Source organism: Paroedura picta, chromosome 18 (genome assembly GCF_049243985.1).
Source record: "Paroedura picta isolate Pp20150507F chromosome 18, Ppicta_v3.0, whole genome shotgun sequence".
Lineage (NCBI taxonomy): Eukaryota > Metazoa > Chordata > Lepidosauria > Squamata > Gekkonidae > Paroedura > Paroedura picta.
Window position 1 is genome coordinate 322178 of NC_135386.1, and position 27962 is coordinate 350139.

At 59.2% G+C, this 27962-nt stretch overlaps 3 protein-coding genes across 5 annotated transcripts; 1 reads left to right on the top strand and 2 right to left on the bottom strand.

Annotated features, from left to right (window-relative positions):
- Positions 1–1095: 1095 nt before the first annotated feature.
- Positions 1096–6088, top strand: TEX9 (testis expressed 9). Its single transcript, XM_077318313.1, has 12 exons — positions 1096–1152; positions 1233–1330; positions 1439–1508; positions 1599–1669; positions 2482–2530; positions 2681–2766; positions 3197–3360; positions 3777–3859; positions 4328–4501; positions 4916–5050; positions 5451–5585; positions 5912–6088. Exons 1-12 carry the CDS (start codon positions 1123–1125, stop codon positions 5987–5989), a joined length of 1173 nt encoding a protein of 390 aa, XP_077174428.1. The 5' UTR covers positions 1096–1122; the 3' UTR covers positions 5990–6088.
- A 295-nt stretch (positions 6089–6383) lies between these two features.
- On the bottom strand, positions 6384–12140 carry MNS1 (meiosis specific nuclear structural 1). The gene is made up of 10 exons (XM_077318312.1): positions 11988–12140; positions 11275–11508; positions 10592–10719; positions 10103–10205; positions 9046–9275; positions 8293–8509; positions 8098–8205; positions 7587–7844; positions 7254–7379; positions 6384–6737 (listed from the first exon to the last, which is right to left on the bottom strand). The coding sequence occupies exons 1-10, from the start codon at positions 11988–11990 to the stop codon at positions 6615–6617; spliced, it is 1530 nt and encodes a 509-aa protein (XP_077174427.1). The 5' UTR covers positions 11991–12140; the 3' UTR covers positions 6384–6614.
- Positions 12141–14061: 1921 nt separating this feature from the next.
- On the bottom strand, positions 14062–27947 carry ZNF280D (zinc finger protein 280D). 3 transcript variants are annotated; one of them, XM_077317549.1, is made up of 21 exons: positions 27818–27947; positions 27211–27299; positions 26722–26879; positions 25158–25223; positions 24769–25046; positions 23686–23779; positions 23345–23485; positions 22974–23077; positions 21833–22059; positions 21305–21462; positions 20635–20735; positions 20397–20543; positions 19871–20005; positions 19166–19452; positions 18743–18880; positions 18578–18640; positions 18119–18237; positions 17992–18028; positions 17498–17546; positions 16804–16859; positions 14062–16478 (listed from the first exon to the last, which is right to left on the bottom strand). In XM_077317549.1, the coding sequence occupies exons 3-21, from the start codon at positions 26870–26872 to the stop codon at positions 14963–14965; spliced, it is 3867 nt and encodes a 1288-aa protein (XP_077173664.1). In that variant the 5' UTR covers positions 26873–26879; positions 27211–27299; positions 27818–27947; the 3' UTR covers positions 14062–14962. The 3 variants fall into 3 exon arrangements, with proteins under 3 accessions (XP_077173664.1, XP_077173666.1, XP_077173665.1); XM_077317551.1 differs by having other exon boundaries at positions 27776–27874; XM_077317550.1 differs by lacking the exon at positions 27211–27299 and having other exon boundaries at positions 27818–27942.
- Between the last annotated feature and the right edge of the window lie 15 nt (positions 27948–27962).

A 27962-nucleotide genomic window follows, 5' to 3' on the forward strand; every position in this document is an offset into this window, starting at 1 on the left:
GGTCAGGGTTTCCATGGCCCCATTTCAGAGTGGCCCGATCTGTGTAGACCTGCTCTTGCCTGCCTTCACGATCAAAACAGAAGTGACCAAAAGCTTGAGCTTAAAGGATTATGTCTCGAGAAAGACTGGGGGGAATTTTCAAAGAAATGCAACCAACTAACCCCCTTTTTTTTATTGTGCTGATGAGATTTAATAACATTTAAGGCCCTTTCCCCAGCAGACACAAAGCTGTTGTAATCAGAGCATATTATCGGGGGGGGGGGGGGGGAGCACTCCGACGGAGGAGGATTCTGCCAGTGAAATCACGCCAAGGGCACTGTCTGGATTAGGCGCAGAAGGAGGTCCCAGCGGGAGTAAGCCTGCAGAGGGAAACAAAGGGGAGACCAAGGTCTCCGTGGGGCAGGGCCCAGGACCAATGGGGGCACAGCAGCCCTTCCTGGAGCCTGGGAACCTCTTCCTCCCTGGGTAGACAGGCTCTCCCTGCCACACACATACACAGGCATCTTGCCTCCTACAGCACAGGCTGCCCAAAGGATCCCGTTCCCTTGTGCCGGGGAAGACCCTTGACGGGGCCTGGCTGATGCCCAGGGCAAGTGGCAGGCTTTCCTTTTCTCCTGCCAACTGGCTGTGGTGCAGCTTGGAGGCCTTGTGTGGGTCATGGGCCCTGGGCGGGTGGCCTAGAGGGTGGTTCTACCCAGGCTGCCCAGAGCGGGCAGCAGGGAGGGCGAAGGAGGGTCCATCCCGCCAGCCTGGAGTTGCCCCTGGCCCAGAGGGTCCTGGCTTGCCCACCATCTCCACCTACTTCGGCTGGACTCTCAGCCTGTCCTTGTGCCATCCCTGCTTGGAAACATTTCCCCTGCTACTGGAGCCTCCCTTGAGACACACCTGTGCGGCTGGTGGTGGGCATGGCGGCCAGTCCTGGCCTCGGGGGTCCTGCACACGCGCCTCCTCATCTGCCCTGCCCTGCCCTGCAGGGGTGTCCTGTGTGTGGGGGGCCCTGAGCGGCAACAGGGCACGAGGGCCAGGCAAGCCCTTTGCTCCATGGGGACGCCCCCTCCCTTCCCCGCCCCGCCCCCGCCCCGCCCCTCCCGTGCGGTTGCCAGGCGACGCCGGAGCCTCAAGATGGCGGCGAGAGCCCCGTCCGCAGGCGCGGTGGGTGAAGCCCCGGGCGGGAGGGGAGGGGAGGGTCTCCCCCCCCCTGCGTGCCCCCCCTCACGCCTCCCCCCCCGCAGGTGCCGGCCCCCCCCGAGGGAAGCAGCAGCAGCAGCAGCAGCAGGAAGAGCCTCCTCGCCGTCCCCGCCGCGCTGCTGGCCAAGGAGCAGGAGTACAAGTGAGGCCCGGCGGGGGGGGGGGGGTTGGGGGTGGAGGCGCGGGCACGCCATCCCTGCGGGGTAGGCCGCGGGGCTCCTTCCGCGCTGACCGAGCCCTTCCCCCACAGGCGCCTGAACGCGCAGCTGGAGGCCAAGACGGCCGAGCTGGTCCGCCGGGCAGACGAGGCCCTCCTGCAGGTGAGACCCCCCCGCCCCCCCCCCGCGGGAGAGCCCTGGCCCCGCCCCCAGCCTGAGCCCACCTTCCCCTCCTCGCTCCCTTTTCTGCAGAGAGAGGCGCCCGCCATGCGCGACCCTGCCCCGCCGGAGACCCCCGACGGGGAGCGCTTCGAGGCGCACAGGTAAGCCCGGCGCAGGGGGGGGGGGGCGGGGGGCCGTCAGGCCTGCGGGGCACACGTGCGTCTTGGCAGGGAGAGCGGCTGCCTCTTGGGTCGCGCAGGTCCCCCCCCCCACCCCACCCGCGGAGTGGCCCCTTCCGATCCTCTCCAAGCAGCCCCCCCCCCGACCGACGAAGCGGCGTCCCGGGTTACCTGCAAGGGGTGGGGGGATACCTGCACGCTCTCATTCAAGGGCGAATTCCCCTAAATTAACCCTTCGGAGGTCAACAGTCCGTCGGGAGCCATCCGGAATCAGACTGCGCCCTCTCGTGGCTGCCAGGAGGAGCGCTCACTTCTCCCCAGAATCATAGCGCTGGAAGGGAACCCCAGGGCCATCTAGTCCAACCCCCGCAGGATGCCTTCCGTTTTCAGGGGGGCCTTTTGGGACATGTGCAGCCGAGATGTGCCCAACTGGACAAGAAGCAGCAGAGGCTGCCAGAGGCCAAGCAACAGCGACTCCTGCACCCAGGACGGGCCTCTTGACCTACTCCTCCGCCTCCTGCCACAGTTGCCAGCCCACATGGCCAGTGAGACGTCAGAGGAGCAGTGGAGGACCGCCCAGAGACACCCCTGCTCCACAGCCGCACACCGATTCCCCTCCTGCTTCCCTGGCCATGCCCTTGCTGGCAGCTCTCCTGCTCACTGACTTCACTGTCTGCCAAGCTGGATTTCCAAAGCATGTGGCCCTTTCTCTTCCCCGTTACAGTTCCAGTGAAATCTTGGGAAAGGCTGCCAGAAGATCTGTAGTCTCCTTTTCATCCTCTCTCTCTCCCCAGGCAGCTGCATTCTCCTGAGGTGCCAAATCTTCAGCAGGCCCAGAACAAGGTACTCCATTGGACTAGAGCAGGGATTTGAACCCTGGTTCCCCAGACCAAGTGCGAGGAGGAGGAGGAGCAGAAGACGTCCTGCATGGGAAATGGTTGGAGACACAGTGGCAGAGATTAAAGCAATGGGCATTTTGTGGGCTTTCTTTAGCCAGCAAGCAAGAAGGAGCCTGGCTTGGCAGCTGCAGCTCGGCCAAGGACCCGGTCTGGCCAGAAGGGAGGCAGAGCTGCTCAGAGGTAGGGCAGGTGGGGCGGGGAGGGCTCCCTCTCCTCCGTCTATGCCTGGCTGCAGCCCACTTGGGGTGCTTGGTCATCCAGCCCAGCGCCCCCCCCCCCAAGGCAGGCGGGCCCTTGGCCTTCTAGATGGAAAGACTGGTGGGAGACTCGTCCTCGCCCCAGAAAACCAACCACCAGTTCAACCATACAGGGCTGCTCTGCAGAACAAGCACCTAGCACAGGGCAGCAGCCATTCTGCAGATAGGACCAAAGCTGTGACAGGCGGCAAGAACCTGCCTCAGAACCCCAGGAGTCTGTTGGGGAGTGGGCAGTCCCTGGGGAAGGAGCCCCCGCCTCCTTTCCAAAAGGGGCAGTTCTCAGAGAGGCATCAGTGGCCGAACTCTGCTTCTTTTTGTGCCTTCTGCTCTCTGCTCTGCTCTCGTCCTTGCAGTGCCAAGCAAAGGCCACACACGGTCCCAAAGGCGGCTGACGTGGCCGTGCCGGATTTCTCGCTGGCAAAGACCATCGGCAAGATCGAAGAGCAGCTGGAAGAAGGAAACTGGCCTGACCCCGAAGACAACGGCCTCTTCAGTGCGGGAAGCGACCTTGGAGCAGGTAGGTCTGCTCTGGCTGCCTCCCCTTCGGTCCTGCAGGAGGCCTGCCTCACTCTTCGCAGAGCTCCAGGAAACCCAGTAAACCAGGCCGGGTCCAAGGCAGGGGTCTGGCCTCCAGCCACGCCAGAAGCTCCCTTCTAGCCTCCCCTGCCAGGGGAAATGGGCCACCAATCCAGCAAGGGGACGTGTGCTGCACAGCCTTCCGTGGGGGCAGGGCCTCATTCAGCACTCCTGACCAAGGGGCACTTTCCTAGTGAGATGGGGTGGGTTGGAGCAGGGAATGCATTTGGAGGCTGCTCCTGCAGTGGAATGGATGACCCCCCCCCCCCCGGGGCCAGGTATTCAGCAAGGAGCCCGGGGATGGAGCTTGCACTGCTAGACGCCTGGAGCATTAATGAAAGTATCGACCATTTGCAGAGGCCCAGATCCGCTTCCTAAAGGCAAAACTGCGTGTCATGCAAGAGGAGCTGGACAACCTCGGACGGGAGTGCAGTCGGAAGGTCAGAGCGGGGATGTAGGCGGCCCCTGCCTGCCTGTGATGTCTCAGGCATGAATCCTGGGACACCCCTCCTCTACGGGCAGCCAGAGGCACAGGAAAAGGTGGCTCAGGGGGGAGTGCAGAAGGAGCCTCTTGGCCATTTCTCAGAGCCCCACCTCAAGAAGCAGGACCCACTCTCCAGACTCTCTTGGGGACCCAGTTGGCCACCCTGCTGCTTCCCACTGGGGGAGCCTTTTCTCGGCTCCAGCCCTGCCTGCATTGGGGGCCCCCACTATGCCTCCCCCTGAGCCCACAGCCTGGACCTGCTCCCGGCCCTTCAGGATTGGATGGCCAGAAGATGGGAGGGTTTTTCGACTGCTCCCCCCACCTCCACCTGGAAGCCTTAGTCCTCGAGGGGTGTGGGGCAGAGGGTCCCCCTCCCTCCCTCCCTCCCAACACCCCGTCCTCCTTGTTCCCTGCTGGGCTGCAGGACGAGGAGAGCCGGGATTTCACCCGCCAGAAGAAGGAGGCGGAAGAGGCCTTTGGAAGGCTGCAGCGAACAGCCAGCGTCCAGCAGGCTCAGCTGGAAAAGCACAAGCTGCTGGCAGAGGAAGCCACGCGGAGGGCGGAAGGGCTGCAGCAGCGGGTCTCAGGGCTAGAGAAGGTGAGCCCCCTTCCCCCCTGGGTGCTGGGCTCAGCCTCTCCAGGGACAGGTGAGGCTGGACCATCAAGGGGAGGAAGGGCTGGGCCTGCTCCAGGGCTTGGGGCAAAAGGCAGGGGGCTGAAGGGCCAGGGACTTTCAAGGAAAGAAGCCCCCTCTGGAGGAATGGTTGCAAAGCTGTCTCTGGGTGCCATCTGGCCAGAGCCTGCTCAATTCTACCCAGCAGGTTTCTGATTTATTTTTTTTTGAGGGGGATCTCTGAAGGGAAGCAGAGGCAGAAGAGGGGCTTGGCTGTCCCTGGGGTGGCCTTCTCAGTCTCTGGAGCACGGGGCAATGTGCAAAGGGAACTGGAGCTAGGAGCAGAGTCACAGTGGCGGGAGCCCTCAAGCTCAGCCTGTCCCCTGGCTCACTGCACAGGAGCTGGAGACACTCCGGCGGGAGCAGAAGCAGGCCTCGGCCGGCCAGAGCACCATGGAAGTGCGCCTGAACCGAGCCCTGGAGGAAGCTGAGAAAGCCAAGTGGGAGGTGATCAAGGAGAAACAAAGCAACAAGGTATGTGTCTGTGCTCCCCACCCCGACACTCTCCAGGTGGCTGGTGACCTCAGAGAGAATTGGGTGAGCAACTGGGTAATGTGAGGGCCGGGTGGGGACTGGAGCCCCGGGTGAGCTCTGCCATTCCTGCCACATGCACCCGCCAGCCGGGGAATTCGGACTAGAACCTGACCTTTCTGCAGACAAAGCTCCCGTGGGTGTAGTATGAGGCACCCTCTTCCCAGAAACCCTTCTGGTGTCTCTGAAAGACAGCCCTCCTTCTCCTGGCTGTGCAAATACACTGCAGCCAGGTCAGCTCCTCCTGCTAGCCGGGGCATCTGTGGGGATCCCCCCTCCTGAGCCGCCTGCATAGGAGCTGCCTGCCTTCAAGCACGAGTCTATTCCTTCCTCCCCCCACTAGGAACTAGTCAATCAACAACACAAGCAGCTGGAAGAACTGACAGTGGAGAAGAAGAAACTAGAGAAACAGAAAGGAGACCTGATGTCAGCTTTCGCTAAACAGTTGAAGTTAATTGACATTTTAAAGAGGCAAAAGGCAAGTTCCCCTCAGCGACTAGCAATATGTATCAATCTACACTGAGGCGGGAGGGCTTTTCACCAGCCAGCCGGCTCCTAGTCCAGTAGAGACCCCTCTCTGCTCTTGGGTGATCCCGCCCGTGTAGATGGGCCAGGCAGGACTCGTCCCACACCTGCTGCAGGAGAAGCTGGGAGAACTTCCCCTTCCTTCTGGCCTGCAGCCAGCATTCTTAGGACGGGGGAGAAGGGGACTTCCTCTTGGGAAGAGGCTTCGTCTAATGATTGCATAGTCTGAGGCTCCTCAAAGAGCAAAAAAGCCTCGATAAATTCTTTTCTTTTTCCTAGCTGCACATTGAAGCTGCTAAGGTGCTTTCTTTCACTGAGGAGGAGTTCATGAAAGCCCTCGAATGGGGAAACGCCTAACTCTGCAAGCACAGGCTGTGTGAGGTCCATCTGTGCTCATGTGTGGATCCAAGAAAACAGTTGTGTGGGTGAATCAAATTAAATGCCTTTTGAAGAACAGTTTGTGTGGGCTGTGTCTCTGCCTCCGCTGGAGCCCTCTGGAGCCTCAGCAGCCAGTGGTGGGCTAGCCACTCTTCTTTCAAAAATAGGGCAAGACAGGCTGGACCTCTGCTGCCTCAGAGGGACAGGAATCACCCGCAGCTTCCAAAAGGGTTCAGGATTACAGGGCGATCTCAAAGCATGCCACCCCCTCCTCTCCCACTCCCTTCCGGTGGGTGACAAGAGAAGAGCTCCTCTCTTCATCCTCCACAGCCGTGTGACAGCGTCTCACTTTTCCATCATTTAGTGGGACACAAACACTTTGTCTACTTGGTGGAAGCAAATTTAATAAAGACTTCTGTCCAGCTCATCTTTTTGAGCACCTCTTCTAGTCAATGGACCCAAAGACCACTTTCCAAAGGGAACATGAAGTACGCACTTGCATGAATTCTCCCCCTGAAAGGCGAAGCAACGGCGAAGACAGACTCATGGTCTCAGACGCTGCCTCTCCGAGCGGCTCTTGCCTGGTGGGCAGCGTGAGCCACGGTTACTGTGAAGCCGCCTCGCCCCTGCATTCTTCCGTCAGCCTTTCGTCCTTTTTCCTCTTCTGATAAACTTGCCTGAACTCTTCTCCAAGCAGGTCTACGTCTTGCTCATCTTTAAGGACTCCCTGGCCACACATACGGAGGAAGGGGGAGAGAAGCATCAGAGACCCAGAAGGGACATCCCCGTCCCCCTGGCCTTCTCCCTACTCCGTCCTCTGCTGAAGTGGCCAAATGTTTTACAAATAAGACATCTGCAAATGCGCTCCTGCAGAGAGGTGTGCTTGTCCTCCTACTCCCCACAGCCACTGAGGTGGAGGGAGGGGATGCCACGCCCACACGGGGCCAGGCCAGCAGGCGGCGCTGCAGCAGTACTCTTGTCTGCAAAAGGACAGATCCTGCCCCCTTGCTGAGTCTCCATGGAGAACAGCATGGCAGGTTCTGCAGCTGTCTGCTGTTGCCTTAGGATCCCGGGGGAGGGGCACTGGGTGGATCAGGACCTTTCCTGCAGCCCAGCAGTAAGAAGGAGGGAGGCAGAGAACAGGCCTTCCCAGTCAGTGGCTGCAGATGCAAATCCACAGCTCTGCTCAGCCTCCAGGGGCAGCTGCTCCCCCTCCCCTGCCCCACACGTGCATCCCACTTACCCGGGGGAGGTACCCCAGCAGCTTCACAGCGTGCTCTTGCAGAAGCTTGCGGCGCTCTTCCTCCACGACGGCCTGCACGGCTGCAGCCCTCCGCTCCTCCAGCTGCCTCTCCTCCAGCTCACGCTCCTACCCAACAGAAAGGGCGTCCCCTTTTATCTCCTCCTTGTGGGTGGGTCGAGCGAATGAAAGATGGCCACCAAAACAGAAGAGCGGAATTCCAACTGCCCTCATTCTCAACCTCCCCCCAAACCCCCCCCCCCCAAATGTCGTGCTGTCCAGCTCACTTGGGTTGGGTTCTGTGCACGGCCCACCGCCAGGCCCGACTGGGCTCACCTTGTCTGCCAGGAGCTGTTTGCGCCGCTCTTCGATCAGCTGCTGCACGGCCCTCTGATGCTCCAGCTGCTTCATGCGCCGCTTCTGGGCGTTCATCTGCTCAATCCGGTCGTCCTCCGCAAACTTGTCCAGCATGGCCTGGCGGAAGGCCGCCTCCTCCTTCTCCATCGCCTGCTGCAGCACCTCCCGCATGGCCAGCTGCTCTTCATAGGAGTGCCGCAGCTCCAAGCGCTGACGAATCTTCTTCTCCACCTCTTCCTGCAGAAGAGATGCACGGCCTGAGGCTGCAGTGCAGAGATGAACAGAGGAGGACACAGGAGAGTGCCCCCCCCCTCCATCAAAGGCCCGCTGCACTGGAGCAAGCAGTCTCATTCGGTGGCCTGTGCTTTTACTTCCGCTGGAGGAGTCGGGGTGCCTGGCCCCCATCATCAAATAAGGCCACGTCTGGCAGGGGTGAGAAGCCCACCACAACCACCACCACCACCACCAGGCCAGGAGCCAGAGGCCTCACCTGTAACTTCTTCCTGTCTGCTGCTGCTTGCTCCTCAACCGAGAGCTCCTGGCGGACCTGCTCCAGCTCCTCGCGCTCCCGCTGCTCTCTCTCCAGGTGCTCAGCCATCTGCAAGGGGAAGGATGGAAGGCAGACTTCAAGGGCTGCCACACAGGCAAAGGCTGGCCAGAAGCCAAGGCCGGGCCCCACCCCTACCTGCTGCTGGAGCTGGCGCTTCCGCTCCTCGTTCTCGTGGACCTGAGCCATCCGCTTGTCTTCTCGTTGCTGCCACATGTTGGCAAAGGCCAAGAGCTTCTGGTTCTCCTCCTCCAACTCTTCGCGCTGCCGCCTCCTCCGCAGCTCCTGGTCCCTTTTGAACTCCTCTATGAAGCGCTGGGTCATTCTCTTCTTCTCCAGCCTTTCTTGCCTTGCCCTGCGAGATGCGGGGGAAGCTGGTCTTGGCTGTGCTGCTCAACCAGCCGCCCTCAGGGGGGGAATGGCCAGTCCACCCAAAAGGGGGAGCCGCGTGGGGCTCCAGTTCCAGGCATCAGCCCCCCCCCCTTCCAAGCACAGAGGTACGTCCTGCCTCCCATCCCTGGCCAAACACATGCACAGCCGTGGAGTCTTCATGCACCCACCCGAAAAACCTCCCCCTGGGATGATCCCCCCCTGCTTGACGTTCCCCTTCCACAAGCCACACCCTGATGAGGAACATTTTGGGCCCACGCACATAGCCCAATCCCAGGGCACCGTCCAGTTGAATGCTACCTTAACAAGGGTATGGCGGGGGACCCCCACAAGCCCCCCCAACAGGGATGGCTGCAGCACACACTTCCCTGAGCCAAAGCCCACAGCAGGGGCAGAGAGGCAGTGCCCCTTGCCAAGAAGGCCTTTTCAGGCCAGCCCCTGAACCGGGCCCAGGAGACTCCCGAGACCACTAGCAGGTCCACACCAGGAGGGGCAGCCCACCTTTCGTCTTCATCGTAGATCTTCCTCACAATCTCGTCCACCAGGACCTTGTCTCGCAGGAACTCCTCGTAGGCTGCCTGCTTCCGCTTCTCTCCCTCCTCCAGCTGCCGCTCCAGCTCTTGCTGATAAAGCACCTGCTCCTGCGCCCGCCTCGTCTCCGCGCTGCTCTCAGCCAACTCTGCTCGTTCCTGGGCTTCCTTCATGGCTTTGGCCAGCTCTGCATCGGTTTTCTGCCATCACAACCAGAGGGAGGACAGTCATTCTGTATCTCTGAACTCCAAAGAGAGGGGAGGCCCACATGAGCTCCTCACAAAGACCACAGGAAGGGACACCTCAAAGCCTCAGAGGCCCCAGCACCACCCCAAAAGAATGCGTGCGTGTGTTTGCAGTAGCCTCTGCTCCATCTGGGCAGACCCACAAAGGAAAAACACGTGCGAGGCAGGTTGGCAGCTCCAAAGCGCAGAGAATTGCTTTCTACAACACTGCAAGAATATCTATGAGAGAGATGCGGAATGAGGAAAGGCTCAGCTGTTGCATGTGAAAAACAGGCCTCTGTCTGGGACCAGCCAGCCATTGGGTCTTTTCACCTTGGACAGGGAGGCATAGGAGTGGCTTCAGCCAAACAGCCAGACTTGAATGCTCCTCCAGAGAGCACCCGCCTCTCCCGGTGCCATGCCCAAAATAGCTAACACTAAATCAGGATAACAAGGCAAGTATCCAGACACAGATGATGCAACATCTCAAAGGGACATCTCTTCTAGCAACGCACAAGTGCGTGAACAGGGGCGGCTTCCACCAGCCCAGTGGGGCTCAGAGGCACAGCACTTGTTCAGCACACGGAAGGGCCCAGGCTCAACTGGAGGCGGCCTCTCCTGCTCAAAGGCTACATCGCCTGGGCCTTTGGACAGCCACGGCCAGTGGGAGCAGACCATGCTGTTGCTGGGAAACCAGTGGTCCAATCCAGCAGAAGGCTGATTCCCATGTGTCGGGTTAGAGTTCTGCAACTAAACCAAAGAAGACCAAGCCCGAGACCCCGACCTCCAACACCATCCGTTACCATCTGTTCGTATTTCAGAGCATCCCTTTCGGCGATCTGGGCGGCTCTCTCTTTGTTCATGTAGGCAGACTTCAGCTTCCTCTCCAGTTCCCGAAGTTCAATACTGAAAGGAAACGGAGGTAGGGAAGATGAACGACACCCGGTCCGCACTGCTCTCATGGTGATCCCAGGAGTGGCGGTAAAGGGAATGGGGGGGGGCACCCTCAACATGAGGCTCAGAGGCCGGGCTGGAGGTCCCCAGATGTGACTTGCCTGCTCTCCCAACACACTAAATCTTTCAGTGCACAGACCCCACAAGGGATGCCATTGCCCCTCTAGAACACCCCCTGGCCCCTGGATGGCCAGTCCCACCCACCCCTGCTGCCTCACAAAGCTGCTTTAGCACTCCAGGGCACTTTGCCCCACGCCCAACAGCACACGTTTCTGCCAAATCTCTCAGAAAGCAGGGACGGCATTCAGAGTGATTTTCTAATAGTTAGGGGGAAGTACCTGCTCTCTCTTACTTGCTGCCTCATTTTCTCATCTTTGAGCTTCTCGTGCTTTAGCTTTGCCAACTCTGCAGCCAATTTTTCCTCTTGTTGTAACTCCAGTTCTCTTAGCCTTTTATTCTCTTCTGCCTGTGACCAGAGTACAGGAGTCGGCGACGCGGAAAATGCACTTTAGAACAGCAAAGCAAAAGAGCCAAAAAGGCTACTGAGGAAAATCTACCCTAGATTTTCTACCCAGAGGCCCTAACAACCACAAAGAAAATAATCCAGGCTTGTTGGACGATTCAAAGGGCTGCCTCCAAAGAAACAGGGTAAGATGTTGTGGAGTAACCACCCCTTGCCCTGCTGTCTGCAGAACAGAAATAACCTGCTGGAATTCAAACCCAAATATCGGGGCAGGAACAACGTATCAGCAATTAAGTAGTGAGTTTAAAAAGGATGCCCATTTGGCATCACTGCCAAAGCTCCAAAGTGAAAAAGGAACTGAAAAAAAATAGACAAGAGACAGAGAAGACAAATTGATAAAGAATCTCAGAAACCTCAAACAAGATGTGCCACCTGACGTTCCTATCTTTGCAGTGTGTGTGTGTGTGTGTGTGTGTGTGTGTGTGTGTGTGTGTGGGGTGGGGTTTGCAAGAACTGATGGGCTTCTGGGGGCCATCCAATCCCTCCTCCCCCACTCACCCTCAGGATGGCCTCTTCCATGTGCCGCTCGTGCTCCTCCTCCTGCAGCAGCCGGGTCACTCGCTTGCGCTCCACGCGGTCCTCGGCCTCCCACATCACCTCCAGCTGGTGGACGCGCTGCACCTTCTTCTCGTGCGCCTCCTCGGCCAGTTTCCGGAAGTAGGCCTCATGCTGCCGGCGCTCCAGCTGCTGGGCCGGCGTCAGCTGGGGCCGACCGCCCTTCTGGGGCAGCGCCTGGAGAGGAGCCGTCCTGGGGCTCAGCATGCCGAGAAGCCAGCGGGGCAGTCACAGGGGCCGGGCTTGGCCACCTCCTCTGCCACACAGCCCGCTGACTGCAGGCTTACCAACCTCCAGGAGGGACCTGGGGATCTCCCGGCAAGACATCAGCCCCCCCCCCCCCGTTTCGGAGGGCTGATTCCCCCCTGGCATTATCGCCCCTTAAAGACTCCCCTCCCTGCAAGGGCCCCCGCGATCTCCAAACATTTCTGAGCCCAGAGCCGGCAGCCAAGTGGGAGATGGGGGTCCCTCGCACAAGAAGGAGGGCTCGGGGCAAGCCAAGGCGCCGACCGACCGTCCCCTGCTGGGCGACCCCGCCGCCTGCTTCCCCCCCCCCCCCGAAAGAAGAGACAGGGAGAAGGCCTACCTCGCAGGGAGGAGGAAGGGAGGGGGCGGCCTACCTCGCAGGGAGGGGGGAGGAAGGGAGGGGGGCTCACCATCTTCTCCCGGGGCGGCGCGGCACCTCCGCAGTTCCCGCTCAAGCCCGAGGTTTCCCTGGCAACCGAAACGCCACGTCCGGCGGAAACGCCGCTCCCTCCCCACCCCTGGGGACGTTAGCGGCGCTTCGATTGGCTCAGCCAACCACGGAGAGGGTGCTCGGTTTCCTAGGCAACCGCCGAGCCAGTCCCGCGCAGGGTGGGCGGAACTATCCGAGACGCTGGCGGAGGGGGGGGGAGAGACAGAGCGACCGTCCTGCGCCCTGCGGGGCTAGTTTTCTGCTGGCGGGGAAGGGGCAGCATTTTTAAAGCGACAGGCACTCGTCCCCCCGGCGCTTAGAGACGGGGCCCTCCAGGACAAAGAGCCCCACCGGCCAGCCCAGGCCCGACCCTCCCTCCGCCCTTCCCCGGCCCCGAGGGCTATTTTTAGGCACAGGGAGGCCGGTGGGCTCTGGGCCATTTCCGATTTGCATTACCGGCTTCCTCTGCGGCTGCGCGCAGCGCCACCCGCGGCCCCCGTCACAAGAATGACGCCTTCGCCCTCGTGCGCACAGCCAGCAGCCCCGGAGCGTCACAGCCGACAGCCACCGCCCCCCCCCCCCAAATAATAACCCGGTTTGATGGAAGGCTTAATTTATTCTTGGTTCATAGGCATCCTGGTGGGGCAGGTGCAAGCAAGGGAAACAAATCTCCCCATCCAGATGTTGCACAGCCTCCGCCGCAGACACACCATTCAGATTAGGGAGAAAAATTGCCTCCGCTAAAAGCCCCGCTCCGGCTCCCGGTTTCTGCTGAGTCGTTAATAAACTTATCATGTTTCTCTGACAAGGCAGCACTTGGATTTAATTTCCAGGCAACCAAGAACATTCTTACACAGCCCTCGGCCGGACTCCTTCGTTATCAATTTGGCCCCCGGTTTCCTCCAAAGGGAAGGTGGCCCCACTCCCTCTCCATCTCCTCCTCCCTTCGGTCCAGAGCGCTGCGGTTTCAGGCACTGGTCCGGCCGCCTCACACAAAGCTGTCGCTGCTCATTACCTGGCGAGTTGGACCCGAGGGAGCGTGGCGGAAATTCTGAACTCGTGTCCTGAGACAAAGCAGAACGCACCCTTGTCGCTCCATGGCAGAGCTCACTTTCATTTCGGACCCCTGAATGCCAGAAGCCATTAAGGCACCAAGCAGCCCCATCTGCCCTTCTTAGGTGCCAGAGCTCGCCTCTCTCCAGGTGGGAGGGTGGCCCCCAGAAGCCCCAGGACGGCCTGGAGGTCGCCCCTCTCCAGGCATGCCCCAGAAGGGTGGCCAAGCAGCCCCTCGCCTACCTCCAGTAGCGCCCCAGCCCCCGTGCCCTCCTACCCCAGCTGCCTCTGCAAGCCCCATAGCCTGGCAAGGCAGGAGGTCTGGTGGGGAGCCCTGCAAGCCCCTGGGCCAATGGCCCACCAGGGTCAGGGGAGGCAGGGGTGCGTGCAGTGCTTTCCTTTTGTAAGGCAAGGCAAGGCCAAGTCCCGGATGCCTGCCAGCCTTCAGCAAAGCCTCCCTGTCCGCTGCTGTGCAGAGACGGGTCTCCCCTGCCTGCCCACGGTCTTCCAATGAGACGAGCAAGCTGGTTTGCACACAGGTGGTTGCCCAAACAAGGGGAGGTGGGGGGGGGCTGACTGGGGACACAGGCATCCCCCTTCCCTTATTGTGGTGCAAATCTGATGGAAACCACAGACACTCTAAGCAGGAAACAACTTGATGAAGGGCCTGCACAATGAAAGGGGAGCTCTGGGACTTGGCTGAGCGGTGAGGCAAGCAGGAATGGAGGTCCTCCGGGAGGCAGCTGTGGAAAACCCTCTTGCCACTTGCAAAGGAACTGCCCCCCCCCCACGCTACTTGGGGAGTGGCACGCCCCCCTTCTTGCTGGAGTAGGGCCAGGGAGTCCCCCCCCCCCGTGATAGGGACTCCCCCGTCCAAGAAGCAGGGGGAAGAGGGATGCTTCTCTTGTGTCTGTGTCACCTGAACCCACGTCAGGACGATTCCCCCCCCCCATCACCGACAGTGGAATGTTTTGTAAGGAAACACGCATGCAGCAGACAGGTCACATTTTCCTGCAAATATTTACTCCAAAATATGTACATCTCAGGGTCTTAACGGATGTTCCAAAACATGTAATGCTCATTAAAAGCCAAAAAACGAATAAGTCAAAATATCTTCCTAAAAGATCCAAATGGAGTGGGGTTTAATGAGGCATGTTAATACTTCAACACAAGCTACCATTAAATCCTCGGACGCATTCCTTCATCTAACTACGTATCAAAATTATTTTCATGCCAAAATCCCGCCGCCCCCCCAATAAATCCAGGGTTCCCCAGCGGCTGGACTTGTGTTTCTGTAGCAGCCTGATGCATGCCCAGTCTACCTCACTCCTTTTGCCTCTCCCAAGACGGCCTGGAGTTCCGGGGGGGGGGCGTCTACTGCTGATAAAAATTCCAAACAGTCACATCCTTAAAGCACGTGTCGGATTTCCCACACAGTTTGCATGCTGGGAAACCCGCCAGACAGGTCTCCCAATAATTCCACTTTCACTGAAAGTTTAAGGTCAGCCGACATCCTGAGCATATCCCGCAATCCAGAGAGGGGGAGGGAGCAGCAGGCCCCGCAGGCTCCCATGAGGGCAGGGACTCAGCGCTCACCTTTCCCCAAACTGGCAGCAGGCCAAACCTCCGGAGCACAGGGGCTCTGGGACGACAAAGAAACAACACGGGTCTACAGGGAACTTACTTGGAACGGGACAAATAAACCTCCTGGCCTCACTGGTGAGATCAGAGCGGGCAGAGTGCCTGGTTCTGGCTGGCTCCCGTGATATCACAGGCCTGCAGATTTCTTGGAGACGGACACCTTCCAGCTGCGTCTGAGCTCTGCTCCAGTCTGTGAAGGGCAGCAGCCGGTTGGCGGCCGGGCCCTTGTGAGGCCCAAGCACGGGTGGGGCTGCCTCCGCTTCAGCTGGCCTCTGCGTCCTCTTCGGCTGGGCTTGTCGCTGCCGCCGCCTCCCCGTGGCTCGGGCTGCCCTCTCGAGATGCCCCGGCTTCCGTTGGCTCCGAGCCCGGCCCGGAGGCCTTGGAGGAAGATGCCACCGAGCCGCCTTTCTGGAGGATCTCCGTGGCCTCGTGTTCCAGGACCTCGGAGGGCGTCAGCGGCTCCAGGTGAACGCTGCCCTGCTCGCTCACATCTGAGCTCACCGACTCAGGCTCATCTCTGCGCCTCAGGAACTGCTCAAAGCTGACGTCGCCGTCGGAGGCCTGCTCAGAAGGGTCCCTGTCCGCATCGTCCGGTTCGGCTTCCTCCCTCCCTGACGCTTGCGACTGGTCCTCTGGATCGGGGCAGGGGCTGTCGCTTCTCTTGGCGGCGTGATCTGCCGGCCCTGCAGCCTGGGCTCCCACCACCCCCTCAGGCGAGGTCTCCACGGGGCAGGGTGGGGATTCCGGAGCGCAGCCATCGCGTGCAGCTGGAGCAGGCCGGCTCCCTCCTCCACGCTGCTCTGCCTTCTCTCCAGGGCTGTCCGGGGCTTCTGCTTCTGCAGAGCCTTGTAAAGGCGCCTGCAGTGTTGCCTCCGAGGTGCCTGCTGCTACAAGGGATCCAGGCACCCTTTTGAGACATTCAGCAGAGGCCGAGGGTTCCTTCCGTTCCCGTTCAGGGCTCGCCTTCCCTGGGGTTCCTTCCGCCGTCTCCAAGGGACCCTCCGAGCAGGCTGCCAGCCCCGGACCAGAGGAGGGCCCTGGAGGGGAGGGAACCTTGTCTCTTTCACCCACAGCACCTGCTGCACCTTCATCCAGCTGATGGCCAAAGCGCTCTGTCTCCTCTGCAGAGGCTCCGAGGTCTTCTGGGGAAGCTGGCAGAGCCAGGCCAGAGGGGACTTCTGCCACAGAAGCATTTCTACCGAATTCATCCAGCCGACCTGCATGGGCCTCTGCATTTCCTTCTCCCTTGGCGGCCTGGAGAAGGTCCCCGGAGTGGGCTGCCCGCTGTAGGACAGAAGAAGGAACTGCCGCAGAACCGAGGGCCGGTGGGTTCTGGAGGCCTCCTTCTCCTGCGGGTTCTCTTGGGCCTTCTGAGCAGGCAGATGGGCTTGGACCCTGGGAGCCTTCTGGAGTGGAAGCCGATACTCCTTCCTCAGCAGCTACAGCGCCTTCGGCCACCCGGTTCCCAGTCTGGCTTGTCACTGCCCTTTCCACAGGGTCTGCTGAGACGCTCTGGACTCCAGGAGCAGAGCAGGGCCCCTGTGCTGAAGGAGACACAGCCTCTTGGCTCCTTGTGGCCACAGAGCCCTCGGCCTTCTGACCTTCGCTCCCTTCCTCTGAGGGGTCTTTGGACAGGGCCGGGAGTAGGGCCGGACTCGAAGAGGGGTCCGGACTCGGGAGCGATGCCTGGTCTCCCTGTTTATCGGCGAAAGGTGTTCCGTCCCCTGGATCAAGGTGGGCCTGATCTGTTCCTTCTACAGAGTCTTTTGTTCCTGAGCTGAAAAGGGCAAAGGCACCAGTCGGAGGCCATCGGGGACTCTCCAGAGGTCTGCTCCCAAACCACTCAGGAGACTGCAGGGATACATCTCTCTCACTTCCGGAAGACCCGCAAGCAGCGAGGACTCTGGATATCCCAGCATGCCCCCCGGTGCAGAGCTGAGCTCCTACCCTCCCGCCTCCTGTGACTCCCAAAAGCTGCTGCCCCGCCCCAGATGGGGTTAGCCTGGAAGGTGCTCCTGGCCTCCAGCACTTTCCTGCTGATTTGGAGAGACTCCCATGGCCGCCCGCCTAGGTCTTCTGAGGAAGGTTATCCTTCCACTCACCTTTCAGGAGCTGACGTCCCTTCTTGCCCTTCGGGGGGGTCAGGTCTGGAAAGGCTCTGAAAGGCAGAGCAAAACAAAGACTTCCACATCCAGCAGCCGGAGGCGAGGCCTGGCTGCGTGCTCCTGGCTGCTCTTCCTCCTCTCCCGCCCAGACACTTAAGAGACGCCTTCAGCGGATGCTCCAACTCAGCCCAGCCCAAGAAAGAAGCACCCCCACACCCCCCGTGCCACCCTTCTTGCTCTGGGATGGAGATCCCCCCACAGGCCCACAGGTTGCAGCAGGGACAGGCCACGAATGGGGGGGGGGCACACTGAGCAGAAGCCACTTGGCTCCTTCTGCGGGGGGAGGCAGGAAGAACACCAAAGCTGCTTCTGAAGGGCCACCCCTGACATCCTGAGGGCAGCTTTTCTCCTCTGTGGCACTGACAACAGCCCCACTCCCCTCCCCCAGAGCTCGCACCAACTAGCCTCCCGCACAGGTGGGGGACTGCAGCTACCTCTCGTGAGGGGCAGAGCTACTCTTCCCCTTGGGGACATGGGTTACTGGGCAGGCTGGCCACACAGGCGGGACCAAAGCAAGGGGGAGACGGGCGGGTTCAGAAAGCTGGCTGGCCCCCCGTTGGGCAGCCCAGGGAGAAACCGCGAGGGCGGCGGGGGGGGGGAGGGGGGGGGAGAGTGCCAGAGAAGGCTTCACCTGGGACTGGTCTTCTCCTTCGTGGCTCAGGGACGTGTCGTTCGTTTGGCTGCAGGACGGAACAAACGGGAAAGTGTTCAGGCTGCAAGTCAGCAGCACCCCAAGAGAGACCAGGTGGGCAGTTGACGGGGGCTCCCGACCAACATCCCTTAATTTGCACTTTTCTCCAGGAGTCTACCTGCCCCCTCTGGGGCCTGCCATGCAGTGCCATGAGCAGGTGGGGGCGCTGCTTAACTAAATCCCAAACCCCCTTGGAATACGGATAGAGCGACATGGAAATGGGCTTGGCCACTAGGTTGAGGGAGAGACCTCCCTTTCCCCGCTTTGAGGTCTGTGTTTCAGAAAACGTGACCCTCCTGAGCCCCTGCAGTTTCGGTCCTGGCACAGAGAGAAGCAGGAGCAGAGATGCCAGAACACCCCTCCCTCTCCCCCTCCCCCCCCCCCCACACACTCTGGACTGACTTGGCTGCTGATTTTGAAAACCGGCCACTCACTCAGAAAGCTCTTTGGTGGTGCTTTCCTCCAAGGACACTGTAACACAAAAAAGACAACGATTTCCTTGACACCCAACCTGGCATCCCAGTCTGCGGAGAGCGAGGGCAGACGGGAAGGAGGACGCACCGTTTTCCACAATGACCTGGCAGCGGTGAGACTGGCGTTCGTTCAAGTGCGTGGCCATCCTGTCTAAGCCGGAATCATCCATGACGTAATCGCAGTTCAGACAAACCGTAGTGATGCCCCTAAGGTGGGAGGGGGGGGGGAGAAGGCAGCCTTGAGTACTGAAGTACTGGGAGCACACGCCCCATCATTCGCCATCCTCCCTCCCTCCCTCCCTCCCCAAAGTGCCTGGGGGCTAGGCTGCCTTTGGGGGCTTCCTCAGGACCAGGGACTTCAAACCTGCCACGATGGCCAAGAGGGGGTGGGTGGGTGGGTGGGTCAACAGACGTCCTGAGTCTACTTTCCATCGTGAGGTTTGGCTCAGAAAGCTAAGCTGTCCCTGCATACAGGGCCCAAATGGAGTCCACCACCAGCGGAGCTGCCAAAACGAACCCCCAGAGGCGGCATGAGGGAGAGCCTTACCGCAGCTCTTCGGAACGATCTCTATAAATCCAAAACCGTTTGCTTTGACGGGCACTGTGGAAACTGCAAGGGAACACAGGCCGTCTCTGAGCAAGCTCCCGCAGGAGGGAAGGGCCCCTTCCCCGGCCGCCTCGCCTCGCCTCCCCTGGCCTGCCGGGGTCCTACCTCATCATGTGGTTCACGTAGGCCTTGCTGCAGCTCGTGCCGTAGCGGCACAGACTGCAGCGGACGTAAGCGGGGAAGTGGCTGGCAAAGGTCCGGATGTCGGAGGAGCACTCGATGCACTTCTGGATCTCCGAACAGCTGTCGGGAGAGCAACAGCAGAAGGAGGGGGAGGAGGTCAACTCGGGGGGGGGGAATAAAGAAGTCTCCTTTCAAGCCCCTTCAAGAATGCGAGGGGAACCTGCTCCCTCAGACCCACCCTGGGCAGGACCCCCAGGCACATGACGATCTGCCAGTCCTACTATTGAGACCAGCACCTCGGCTGCCTCCGCAGGACCCAGCTCCGTCCAGGGACCCTGGAGATGGGGGCAGCATGGGGGGAGAACTCTTCCCCAGCCCCCAGGGCTGAAGGGCCGGGAGGTTTACCGGAGGCGATTTAATGCCGTGTTGGCAATCTTGTTGTTCCTTTTGCTGCTGCTGCTGCTGCCGCTGCTGCCGCCGCTGCCACTGCTGGCCGACGTGCCCTGCCTCTGCTGGACGCTCAGGGGCTTCAGCCTGGGCTTGGCCTTGTTGCTGACGCTCAGTTTAGGGTAGGGCTTGGTGCTCGCAAGTTTCGCGCTGGGAGACAACTGCAACGTGGATGTGCTGGGCCCAACGGCCGGCATGGCTGCCGATCCGGGCGGGATGGAGCCCACGGAAGCTCTGATCGTCACCTAGAGTTAGAGAACGCAAGATCTGGGAGGCAGCTCTCGGGGCAGGGGGGGCAGCAGCCTGTCTCACGGCACAGCCCCCCCCCCCAACAATGAGCACCACACGCACTCCACACCCCGGCCTGGATTTCTGCAAGCCTCCAACCAACGTGCTGCTCATAGTTTTCTTACCCCCCCACCCCCCATTGAAACGGCTTCCCAGGATACAGTGAGGGGCCCTTGTTCCTCGTGAGCCAGCCAGCCAGCCCTGCAGGTGCACTGTCCACCTGACAGAATCAGGCCTCTCCATCACGCGAGAACCAGGCCAGGGGGATCTGGGGACTCAGCACCCCGCATAGCCCCCTCCCTGGCGAGCCCAAGGAACCAAGTGGTGTCCCAGGGGCCCCAGTCATGGGGGTGCAGCCCCCTCCTCTGCACTGACCTTGGTCCCAGGAGGCAGCCCTTCCAGCTGAGGGGGCTTCCGGAAGGTCCGGTGATGCTGGGATTTGTGGTCCAGCTTCTCTTTGCCCGTCAGGAACTGGAGGCGGCACTTGGTGCAGCGGTGCACTCCTTTTTTCTGGGGGAAGCAGAAGGCAACCGGTGGGTCACTGGGAGGGGCTGCTGTCACACCAGAACGAAGGTGTGGAGGGTCACAGGGAGCCACAGAGGTGAGCGAGACATCACGGGGCCTCCGTGCCCACCCCATTGTGACCCACAACACCTCTGGCTCTTGGAGGGCAACCCAATCCTGCATGGAGCACAGCCCCCCCCCCCCAACCCTGCTCACTCCTTCCCCCTATTTGAGTGGAAGCCGGCTGGCTTGCAGCGACCGGGAGCTGTCCTGGAGCATCATGAGAGAGCAGCCTGGGGTGATGCAGATTCACACAGCCCTTAAGCCCGGGTCAGTCGCTCCAGCTGGCCCCCCAAAGGTGTGGCCACCCCTTGGCCCTCTGCCAGAAAAGGGTTACCTGGTGCCTCATGTAGTGGTGCATGTAGGGGGCCCCGATTTTGATCACTTTAAGGCAAAAGGGACAGAGCAGGTTCTTGGTGTTCTCGTGAACAGCCCGGAAGTGTTTCTCCACGTCCGAAAATGCCGATGATCTGAAGTTGCACACCTGGGCACAAAAGGCACAGTCGGATCGGCAAAGGTTTTCCGGGAGGATTTCTTCATGGCGTGCGTACCCACAAAACAACACTCCCAGGTACCTGGCAGACGTAGGGCATTTCCCCGGGCTTGTGATTGTCCTTCATGTGTTGCAAAAGAATCTGCTCCGTTTCAAAGGATAATTCACATATTCTACAGATGGCTGGGGAGAGAAATGCAAAACAAACTCAAATTACACTTCAAAACATAAAAGCAACAGAATAAGGAAGATCTGGCCATTTAACAGGACTCCTTGACAGGCCTATGAGAAATTCATCAACATTTCATCAAGCGTCTGTCCTGCTCCCCCCCCCCCCCCCAGCACCAGCCACAGTGGCTGATGGTTAAAGAGAAACGCCGAGGTGGAAAGCTCCACACAGCCATTTCCCATTCCTCTGAAGGTAGAGCAGCAGCAGCGGAATTGGTTCTTATGTGCCGCTTTTCTTTATGCAAAGGAATCTCTTCACTTTCCCTGTCCGCTCCCCACAACAGACACCCTGTGAGGAAGGGAAGGCTGAGGGAGCCCTGATCTTCCTGCTCCGTCAGGGTCGCCTGCGAGCCCAGGGTCACCCAGGTGGCTGCGTGTGGAGGAGGAGCAGGTAATCCAACCCGGCTCGCCAGATTAGAAGTCTGTGCTCCTGCCCCCGACACCAAGCCGGCCCTGCTGCCCAGGCCAATCCCAGTGCCCCATGCCTATCCTGAGCCCCCAGGGCCTCCTGCCCAGGCACTCACTGGAGGACTCGTAAGGCGTGTGGGTGCTCTCGATGTGGCACTGCAGCTGGAAGGGGGTGGGGAACTGGCGGTAGCAGTGCTGGCAGGTGGTGTGGCTCTCCCAGCTCTCGCTGTTCTGCTTCTCCAGCTCCAGGTGGTGCTTCATGTGGTTCATGAACCTGGGAGGGACCAAATGCTCAGAGCCAGGCAGGTACACAGCCCAAGGCCAGGGAGGGAAAGGCCCCCTGGCAAGGGGGTGGGCGCGCACATAATTCCCCCCCCCCAAAAAAACAGCCACTCCCTCAGAGACAGACAGGCAGTGCCCCTCCCACTGGTGAGGACGTCCGTCCCCCCCCCCCCCCCCGGACCGCTGAGCGAGGCCAGCATCAGGACCCCTGGAGCACCCGGAGATGGCTCTGGCCAGCTGGCACCAGCTCCAAGCAGCTTGCCCTACATGGGTGACTCAGAAGCATCCTCCAAGAAGGCCCCCACCTCCCCCCACAGAGAAGGGTCCCCGGACAGAGGTCCCCCGGGAGGGCTCAGGCGTACCGGAGGTTGTTTTTGAGAAGCTTCATGCAGCTGGCACACTTGAAGGTTGTGTGCGTCTTCTGCTCGTGGTGCACCTGCTGGACGTTGCCCTCGTACTTGCCGTAGTAGAAGTCGTTGACAAGCATGATCAGTTTGCCTTTCTCCGAATCTGCCGTTTTCACTGATGACCCGGAAGGCTCTGCGGTGGGGGTCCCCAGGAAGGAGTTCACCAGCTCTGGACAGCAGTACTGAAAGGGCAGCCCACAGAAACTCTCTCAGCACAACAGGCAAGCAAAAGGTGCCTTCAAGCCATCCTTAGCCCCCCAAATTACAACGGCACCCTTTCCCCCTCGGCACCTGCGTTTGGCCACACAGCAGACACACGAAGTGCCACGAGCGGCAGAGGGTTAAGCACCAGAACATGTGCCACCAGCATCCAGGGACTTCCTTTCAACCACACCCGCCTACAACGGTGGCTGCTGCTGATGTTGACACACACCAACACCAGCAGAGACAACTAAAGGAATTCCAAGCCCCTGGTCAATCACAGAAGCCTGTATTCTGCTCTCTTGGCATTTCTCTAGCAATGGCCAAGACAGGTATCGCCTTTGATTTCAGTGAGATATACGGAGGAGAATGCACATCAACAATGAGATTAGAGTTGGCGCCTATGGTTCTTTCGTTACAGGCCCATGACAACCAGCAGCAGCTGAGCACTGAAGCTCCCTCCCTCTCTCTGTTCCCCAGGCTTCTTTTCAAGAGCATCCAACAACAACGGTCTTGGACCGTGTGAGCTGGCTGAATTGCATCCTTTTTCCCCATGCTATTTTCCGCATTTTCAGTAACGTTTTCTGCCTGGAAACCAAAGCTCCCACAGGCAGATATTGCTGCACTGGCCCTCAAAGCTCTTTCATTCAAAGTGTCATCTACACCGGAGGAGGAAAACCACGGACACGTCCTACAAGGGCCACAGACTATGCAAACCCAGAAGCCCCCTCAAGCGGAAGGAAAGTAATGCCTTTTCCATTCTCCCTACACTGAGCCGTCTTTCACTTCTGACCAAGGCTCAACCGCCTCAGCATGGCGACAGCCGAAGTATTATCGGTAGTCATGCATCATCACCCGCATTTACAGTTCTGTCTTGCTACAAAAACCGCCTTACCTTCATGTGGTTTTTCAATGGATCCAAAAGGTTGAAATGAATATTACACCTGGGACAGGCTTGTGGAAAAGGGGCTCCGTTCTTCGTGTGGCAGGAGGCTGTCCCTGCGGGGGCAAGGCACAGGGCATGAAGCCCAATGGGAATCTCACGTCACTCACCAGCTTCCGCTTGCCTGAATTATGACCAGCACCACCTTCGCAACAGAAACCAGCATTCCTGGTAACAACCCCATTTGTTTAAAATCGCAGAGATCGTTGCGTCCTTATCCCTTGAGAGGCCCTGCTGGATCAGTCCAGTCAGAGCCCCTCTAGTCCGGCATCCTGCTTCAACCAGTGGCCAAGCAGGTCTTCTGGAGCTGCAGCACCCCTTACCTTTCTGAAGCGATGGCATCTCGCTTGGAGATTTCACCGAAGGCAGAACAGGTGAACTGCTCCCAGAGCCTGTCTCTTCAGCCTTTGCCTTTTTGGGACTAACACTGGTAACTTCAGCAGGAGCCGGACGCTTGGCCAATCCTGTGATGGTTTGGAACGAAAGACACCTCCATTTACCCTGAGATCACCGGCCCCTCATTTCCTGGCCAGCCCCCATCCTTTGCCTGGCTGGGCCTAGCGTGTGCTTTTGGATTTTGCTCGCTTCTTCCCAATTGTATTAATGGCCGTGAAAAGAAGTATGCGGAAGACAACCGCCACACAGAAGGTGGAGTAACATGTACCTGTGGCCACCACTGCTCCTCCACTTGGGCCGTGAGCTGCTCCTGGACTCTGCCTTATGCCAAAAACCATGCCAGAAGTATTAGCTGGGGGACCCTGTGGAACAGTTTGCTCATTAGCAGGGTTGAAGCATTTCAAGAGCGAACTCTGACATTAGCCCTTTAAAAATCCAGATCTTTTCATTTAGAAAGCACAGGTGCAGTGCTTTCCAGTTATAGATTTATTCATTTCATTTTTTACTGCCCCTCTCTGCAACTGTCCTCTCAGGGGAGTGAATAACCTGGCCAGCATGAAATTAAGATAACAGTTAAAACTGCAAGTTAATAATTTTGTCGTTATAACATCTGTAAGCATGTTCTCGGCATCCACTATACTTCTTTAAAAAGCCAAAATAATCAGTGACATGAGTTTTGGAGTTGCAAAATTAAAATTTCTGTTTCAAAATACACCTTCTGTCATGATGCTACTTCCTTGTTTGCTGGAGCCAGGATTCAGGGTGTGCATTCGGCTAATCTGAACTGAAAAAAGTATCCCAAAAAATACCGTATCTGTATTTTTCGGATATTCTTGCAGCCAGATGCTAATTATTTTGGGTTTTTAAAAAGAAGTGAGCAGTGACTCCCACCAGCTCCTCCCCGGCTATTTCTTTTGTGAGTCCGGAAGGTGTCCCAGTTCTGTGGCTCTTTTCTCCTGCAACAGACAGACTAACACAGCTGCCCATCTTGATTTAGGAACAGACCGCGTCCAACCAGTCAGACTCAATACCCAAAGGCTGCAGGATCTGCCGATGCATTTGATACACCCAGTTGTAGGAATTCAACACTAAAACAAGTAACTTCCACACACACTGCGCAACTAGCTGGTGGGTTCTGGTGAAGTTTTTTAAGAATCAAAAGACAGATTCTAAGATGGCACCAGCCAGTCTGTGCCTCTTCCCAGCTGGGTCAATTGCAAGCTCAAACACGCCCCTCTAGCAAATCTAGGAAATCTTCAAAAAGTGTAGCTCCGAGGGCTCTTCCTGAAGCATGCTCTGCAACACCCAGCAAACAACACAGCCAAAACCCTCGGAGAAGAGAAAGAGCTACCAGGTTGAGTGCTGCTGGCTGCGCAGCCACCGTTGCCACCGGCCGGGCCGCAGACTGAGCCATGACAGGAATGTTCAGGTTCCCGGATATCGACGGAGTTGGGCCAGATCGGTTGACGGGCTGAGAAATGCCGGCGCTCGGCTTGGCTGCCTCTTGGGGTGACGAGCCTCCGGGAAGGGGCTTCTGCAGGCCTGGCGAGGTCCCCGAAAGGCTGCCTGCCCGCGGCTGGGGCTGGACAGCTAGCGTGCTCGCAGCAGGCCGGCCCATCGGCTGGAACCCTGGAAAAGCAGCCACAGTTACTGGCGAGAACGTCGGGCCGCCACCAGCACAGACAGACTGCCCCACGGTGCTGCGAGAGCCTTAAAGCCACCCCGCTGAGAGGGCCGTACCTCTTTTCGGCGTCCCGTTCTGCATTGCCACGCGTGGCGAGCTGGGCTGGACTCTGTTTAATATATCTGTTGGAAAGGGATGATTGTACCAAGTCCATAAGATATTTCCGCTACAAACTTAGGAGACAGTCACATGACGCTCGCGGGAACGCGTTCAGGGCGAGCGAGAGCAGGTCTGCCCCATGAAATGTGGCCAGCACTAGGGCACAGAGGTCTGCCACACACATAAAACGCACAAAAAGAAACCTTCACACTTCCCAATGCAGCTGCTGACCAGCTCCTGATGGGCACCACACAGCAGTCCAAGAGGCCCTGAGCCCAGCAGGCTCCTCAAGTAGCTGAACGCACAAATAAAAGGCACCGTGTGACCCTCAACACTGAAACGGCATCTCCAGCCTCTTGTCCCCACTCATAACACTCCAGTCCCCAGGAATCTTGCACAGAGCAGCCACTACACTGTTCCCTGCTTGTGTAATCAAGGCACAAGCTGGAGGGGCCATACCCAGGCACCCCAGCAACGTGCCTTCCTTGAAGGGAGCTGCACACCCTACCCTCTGCTGAGACCCCATTCCAGGGAGTGGTACTGTCAGAATCTCTTGATTGCAGTTCCTGACAGATACCCACGCCCAAGAGCCAGCAGTCGAGGCCCCAAGGGACTCAGAGCTCATTTCAGGAGACCTCAATCCTTAGGCTCCTCAAGGCCAATAAGAACCCAGGGCTGGTCAGTCCCTGGCCCTGGGAGTGGAGCACAGAGTCCCTGGCCCTTTAGCCACGCAGCACCTCAGAAGCCATGGATTTGGCCTCCTGTGCAGGACCCTTGTGAAAGAGGAAAGAGATACCCCAGAGCCTCTCTCCCCTGCAGGAGCAAGTCTCTCTCCACCACTCTCCTGCATGTACACACACAAACAGAAGATGACAAAAGAAGGCTGAGAGGAGGGGCGGTAACGAAGCCCTGAAACCAACCTTTACTGCAGCTAAACATCATGGGTGTTTTCCTTGCATTCTTTGCAACCACACAACTAAGCAGCTTATATATATATATGCTGAATAAAACAGCTGGTCTTAAAGGTGCCCCTGCACTCAAACTTTGTTCTGCTACTTCAGTCCAACACGGCTGCCCACCGGAACACAACTAAGCCGCCTCCGTCACTTGCTGTACCCAGCGCCAGCCGTATGAGGCGACCCAGCAGCAGGATCAAGCTACAGAAACAGAGGAGCAGAACTTCCTCCACCCTCTTGGACTTGAAACCATCTGAGAGTCAGGGGAGAAGGGTCCATCTAAAAACCTGGGTGGGAGTCCATGCCTGCCAGCACAAAACCCGGCCTCCTCCATTTCTCCTGCCAGGGAAAACACAACCCAATCAGAAGGGGCTTCCCACCGTTTAGGTTCGGACAAATTACACCTCCTAGCCATTGAAGCCAATTAACTTGCAGCCCACAAGCATGCCCTGAGAGAGATCTGCTTTCTGAAGCATGGACCCCTTCCCCCCCAGCTACTTCTTTATCCATCCAGGAACCAGCCCGCACACACATTCCCTCCACATCCTGCCAGGCCCCATCTTACACGTATTGGCCGGTTTGGAGCTCAAAATCTCCCCCACGAAGATGGGCTCGTCGTCATCCTCCTCCTCGTCATCCTCCACAATAATGGGTCTGGATTTTTGTTGCCAGGGTTCAAGCTCCTCCTCCTCGCATTCCATAAACAATTCCGCCATCGTGGCGCTACAAAAGACAAAAAGGAAAGAGGGACGGGTAAGTAACATCAAAAGGAATCCCCCCCCTACTATCAACTGTGGAATAATTTTTAAAAGGAAAACATTTTACCCAAATGTTACATCTGAGATGCAGTGTGGGGGGAGAGAAGAAAATGGAGCATCCCAGTGCAGGCCCACAAAGGCAAGACTGGCCAGCCCAAGTGGTCTAGTGAAAGGCCAGCTCAGTCACCGCTTTGTATGTCTGGGAGTGGGAGGTGGGGGGAATACAGGAGCCCCTTGCCCTCTGGTAACCCCAATATAGCCCCCATTCCCCCCCTGCATGCAGCCACACGCCCTACCTTGATGGGGGCCGAGCACCAGAAGGGAAGCGCCCCAGGCAGGCGATCAGATAGCGAAGCCTCTGGGGGTCCGCAGTGGTCCCATCAGCCTGTGGGGGGTGGGTGGGAAAGAGAAGGCCATGCCATTCACAAGCCAGCTCGCTCGAGGGCCCAGGGGAGCGCCCACCCCCACCCATGGGGCTGACCCTCCTCGCCCCCGGCCCGGCGGGGCCCTCCAGGCAGAGGCCTGCGGAAGAACACTGGGGCCTCGCTCCCGGCCAGGGCGGGAGACACGTGCACGTGGGGAGGAGGAGGAGGCGGACCCCTACCCTCCCCCGGGGAAGAGGCGAAGGGCCCGAGGCCCCCCCAGCCCCCCCAGCCCTGCCTGCCTGGCTCCTTCCCTCGGCGGTGCGGCTGGGCGCGCGGCCTGCCTGCCTTGCCTTCCTCCTCCTCCTCCCCTCCGCCCCCCCCGCTCGGGGGTCCGGCCGGGCCTCCTCCGCGCCAAGATGGCGGCCTGGGCCTCCCGTGCCCCCCAGGGGGGAGCCGAGCGGGGACCCCCCCTCCCTCCTCCTCCGCGACCCCTCACCCCCGGGCGGCGGTTGGGCGGTTGGGCGGCGTCGGGGCTCACCGAGGGGCCGGCGGAGGCGGACGGGGCGGGCGGGCGGCCAGGGAGGGAGGGAAGGAAGGAAGGCGGCGCGCGGGATGACGGGAGAGGCCAGGACGGGGCGGAGTCGCAGGCGGACACGCCCCTTCACGCAGCCGCCGACGGGCGC

Bases quoted from the DNA above. Each gene is read 5' to 3' on its own strand.
- ZNF280D (XM_077317549.1), bottom strand. From the start codon at position 26,872: ATGGCGGAATTGTTTATGGAATGCGAGGAGGAGGAGCTTGAACCCTGG. The intron at 20,006-20,396 runs GTAACCCTTTTC...TGCTTCCCCCAG, and splicing joins ACCACTACATGAGGCACCAG to AAAAAAGGAGTGCACCGCTG. The intron at 16,860-17,497 runs GTGAAGCCTTCT...TCTGCCTTTCAG, and splicing joins AAGGAGAAGACCAGTCCCAG to AGCCTTTCCAGACCTGACCC.
- TEX9 (XM_077318313.1), top strand. From the start codon at position 1,123: ATGGCGGCGAGAGCCCCGTCCGCAGGCGCG. The intron at 2,767-3,196 runs GTAGGGCAGGTG...TCGTCCTTGCAG, and splicing joins GGAGGCAGAGCTGCTCAGAG to TGCCAAGCAAAGGCCACACA. The intron at 5,051-5,450 runs GTATGTGTCTGT...TCCCCCCACTAG, and splicing joins AGGAGAAACAAAGCAACAAG to GAACTAGTCAATCAACAACA.
- MNS1 (XM_077318312.1), bottom strand. The intron at 7,380-7,586 runs GTGAGCCCAGTC...TCTGTTGGGTAG, and splicing joins AACAGCTCCTGGCAGACAAG to GAGCGTGAGCTGGAGGAGAG. The intron at 6,738-7,253 runs GTAAGTGGGATG...ATGTGTGGCCAG, and splicing joins TGCTGGGGTACCTCCCCCGG to GGAGTCCTTAAAGATGAGCA.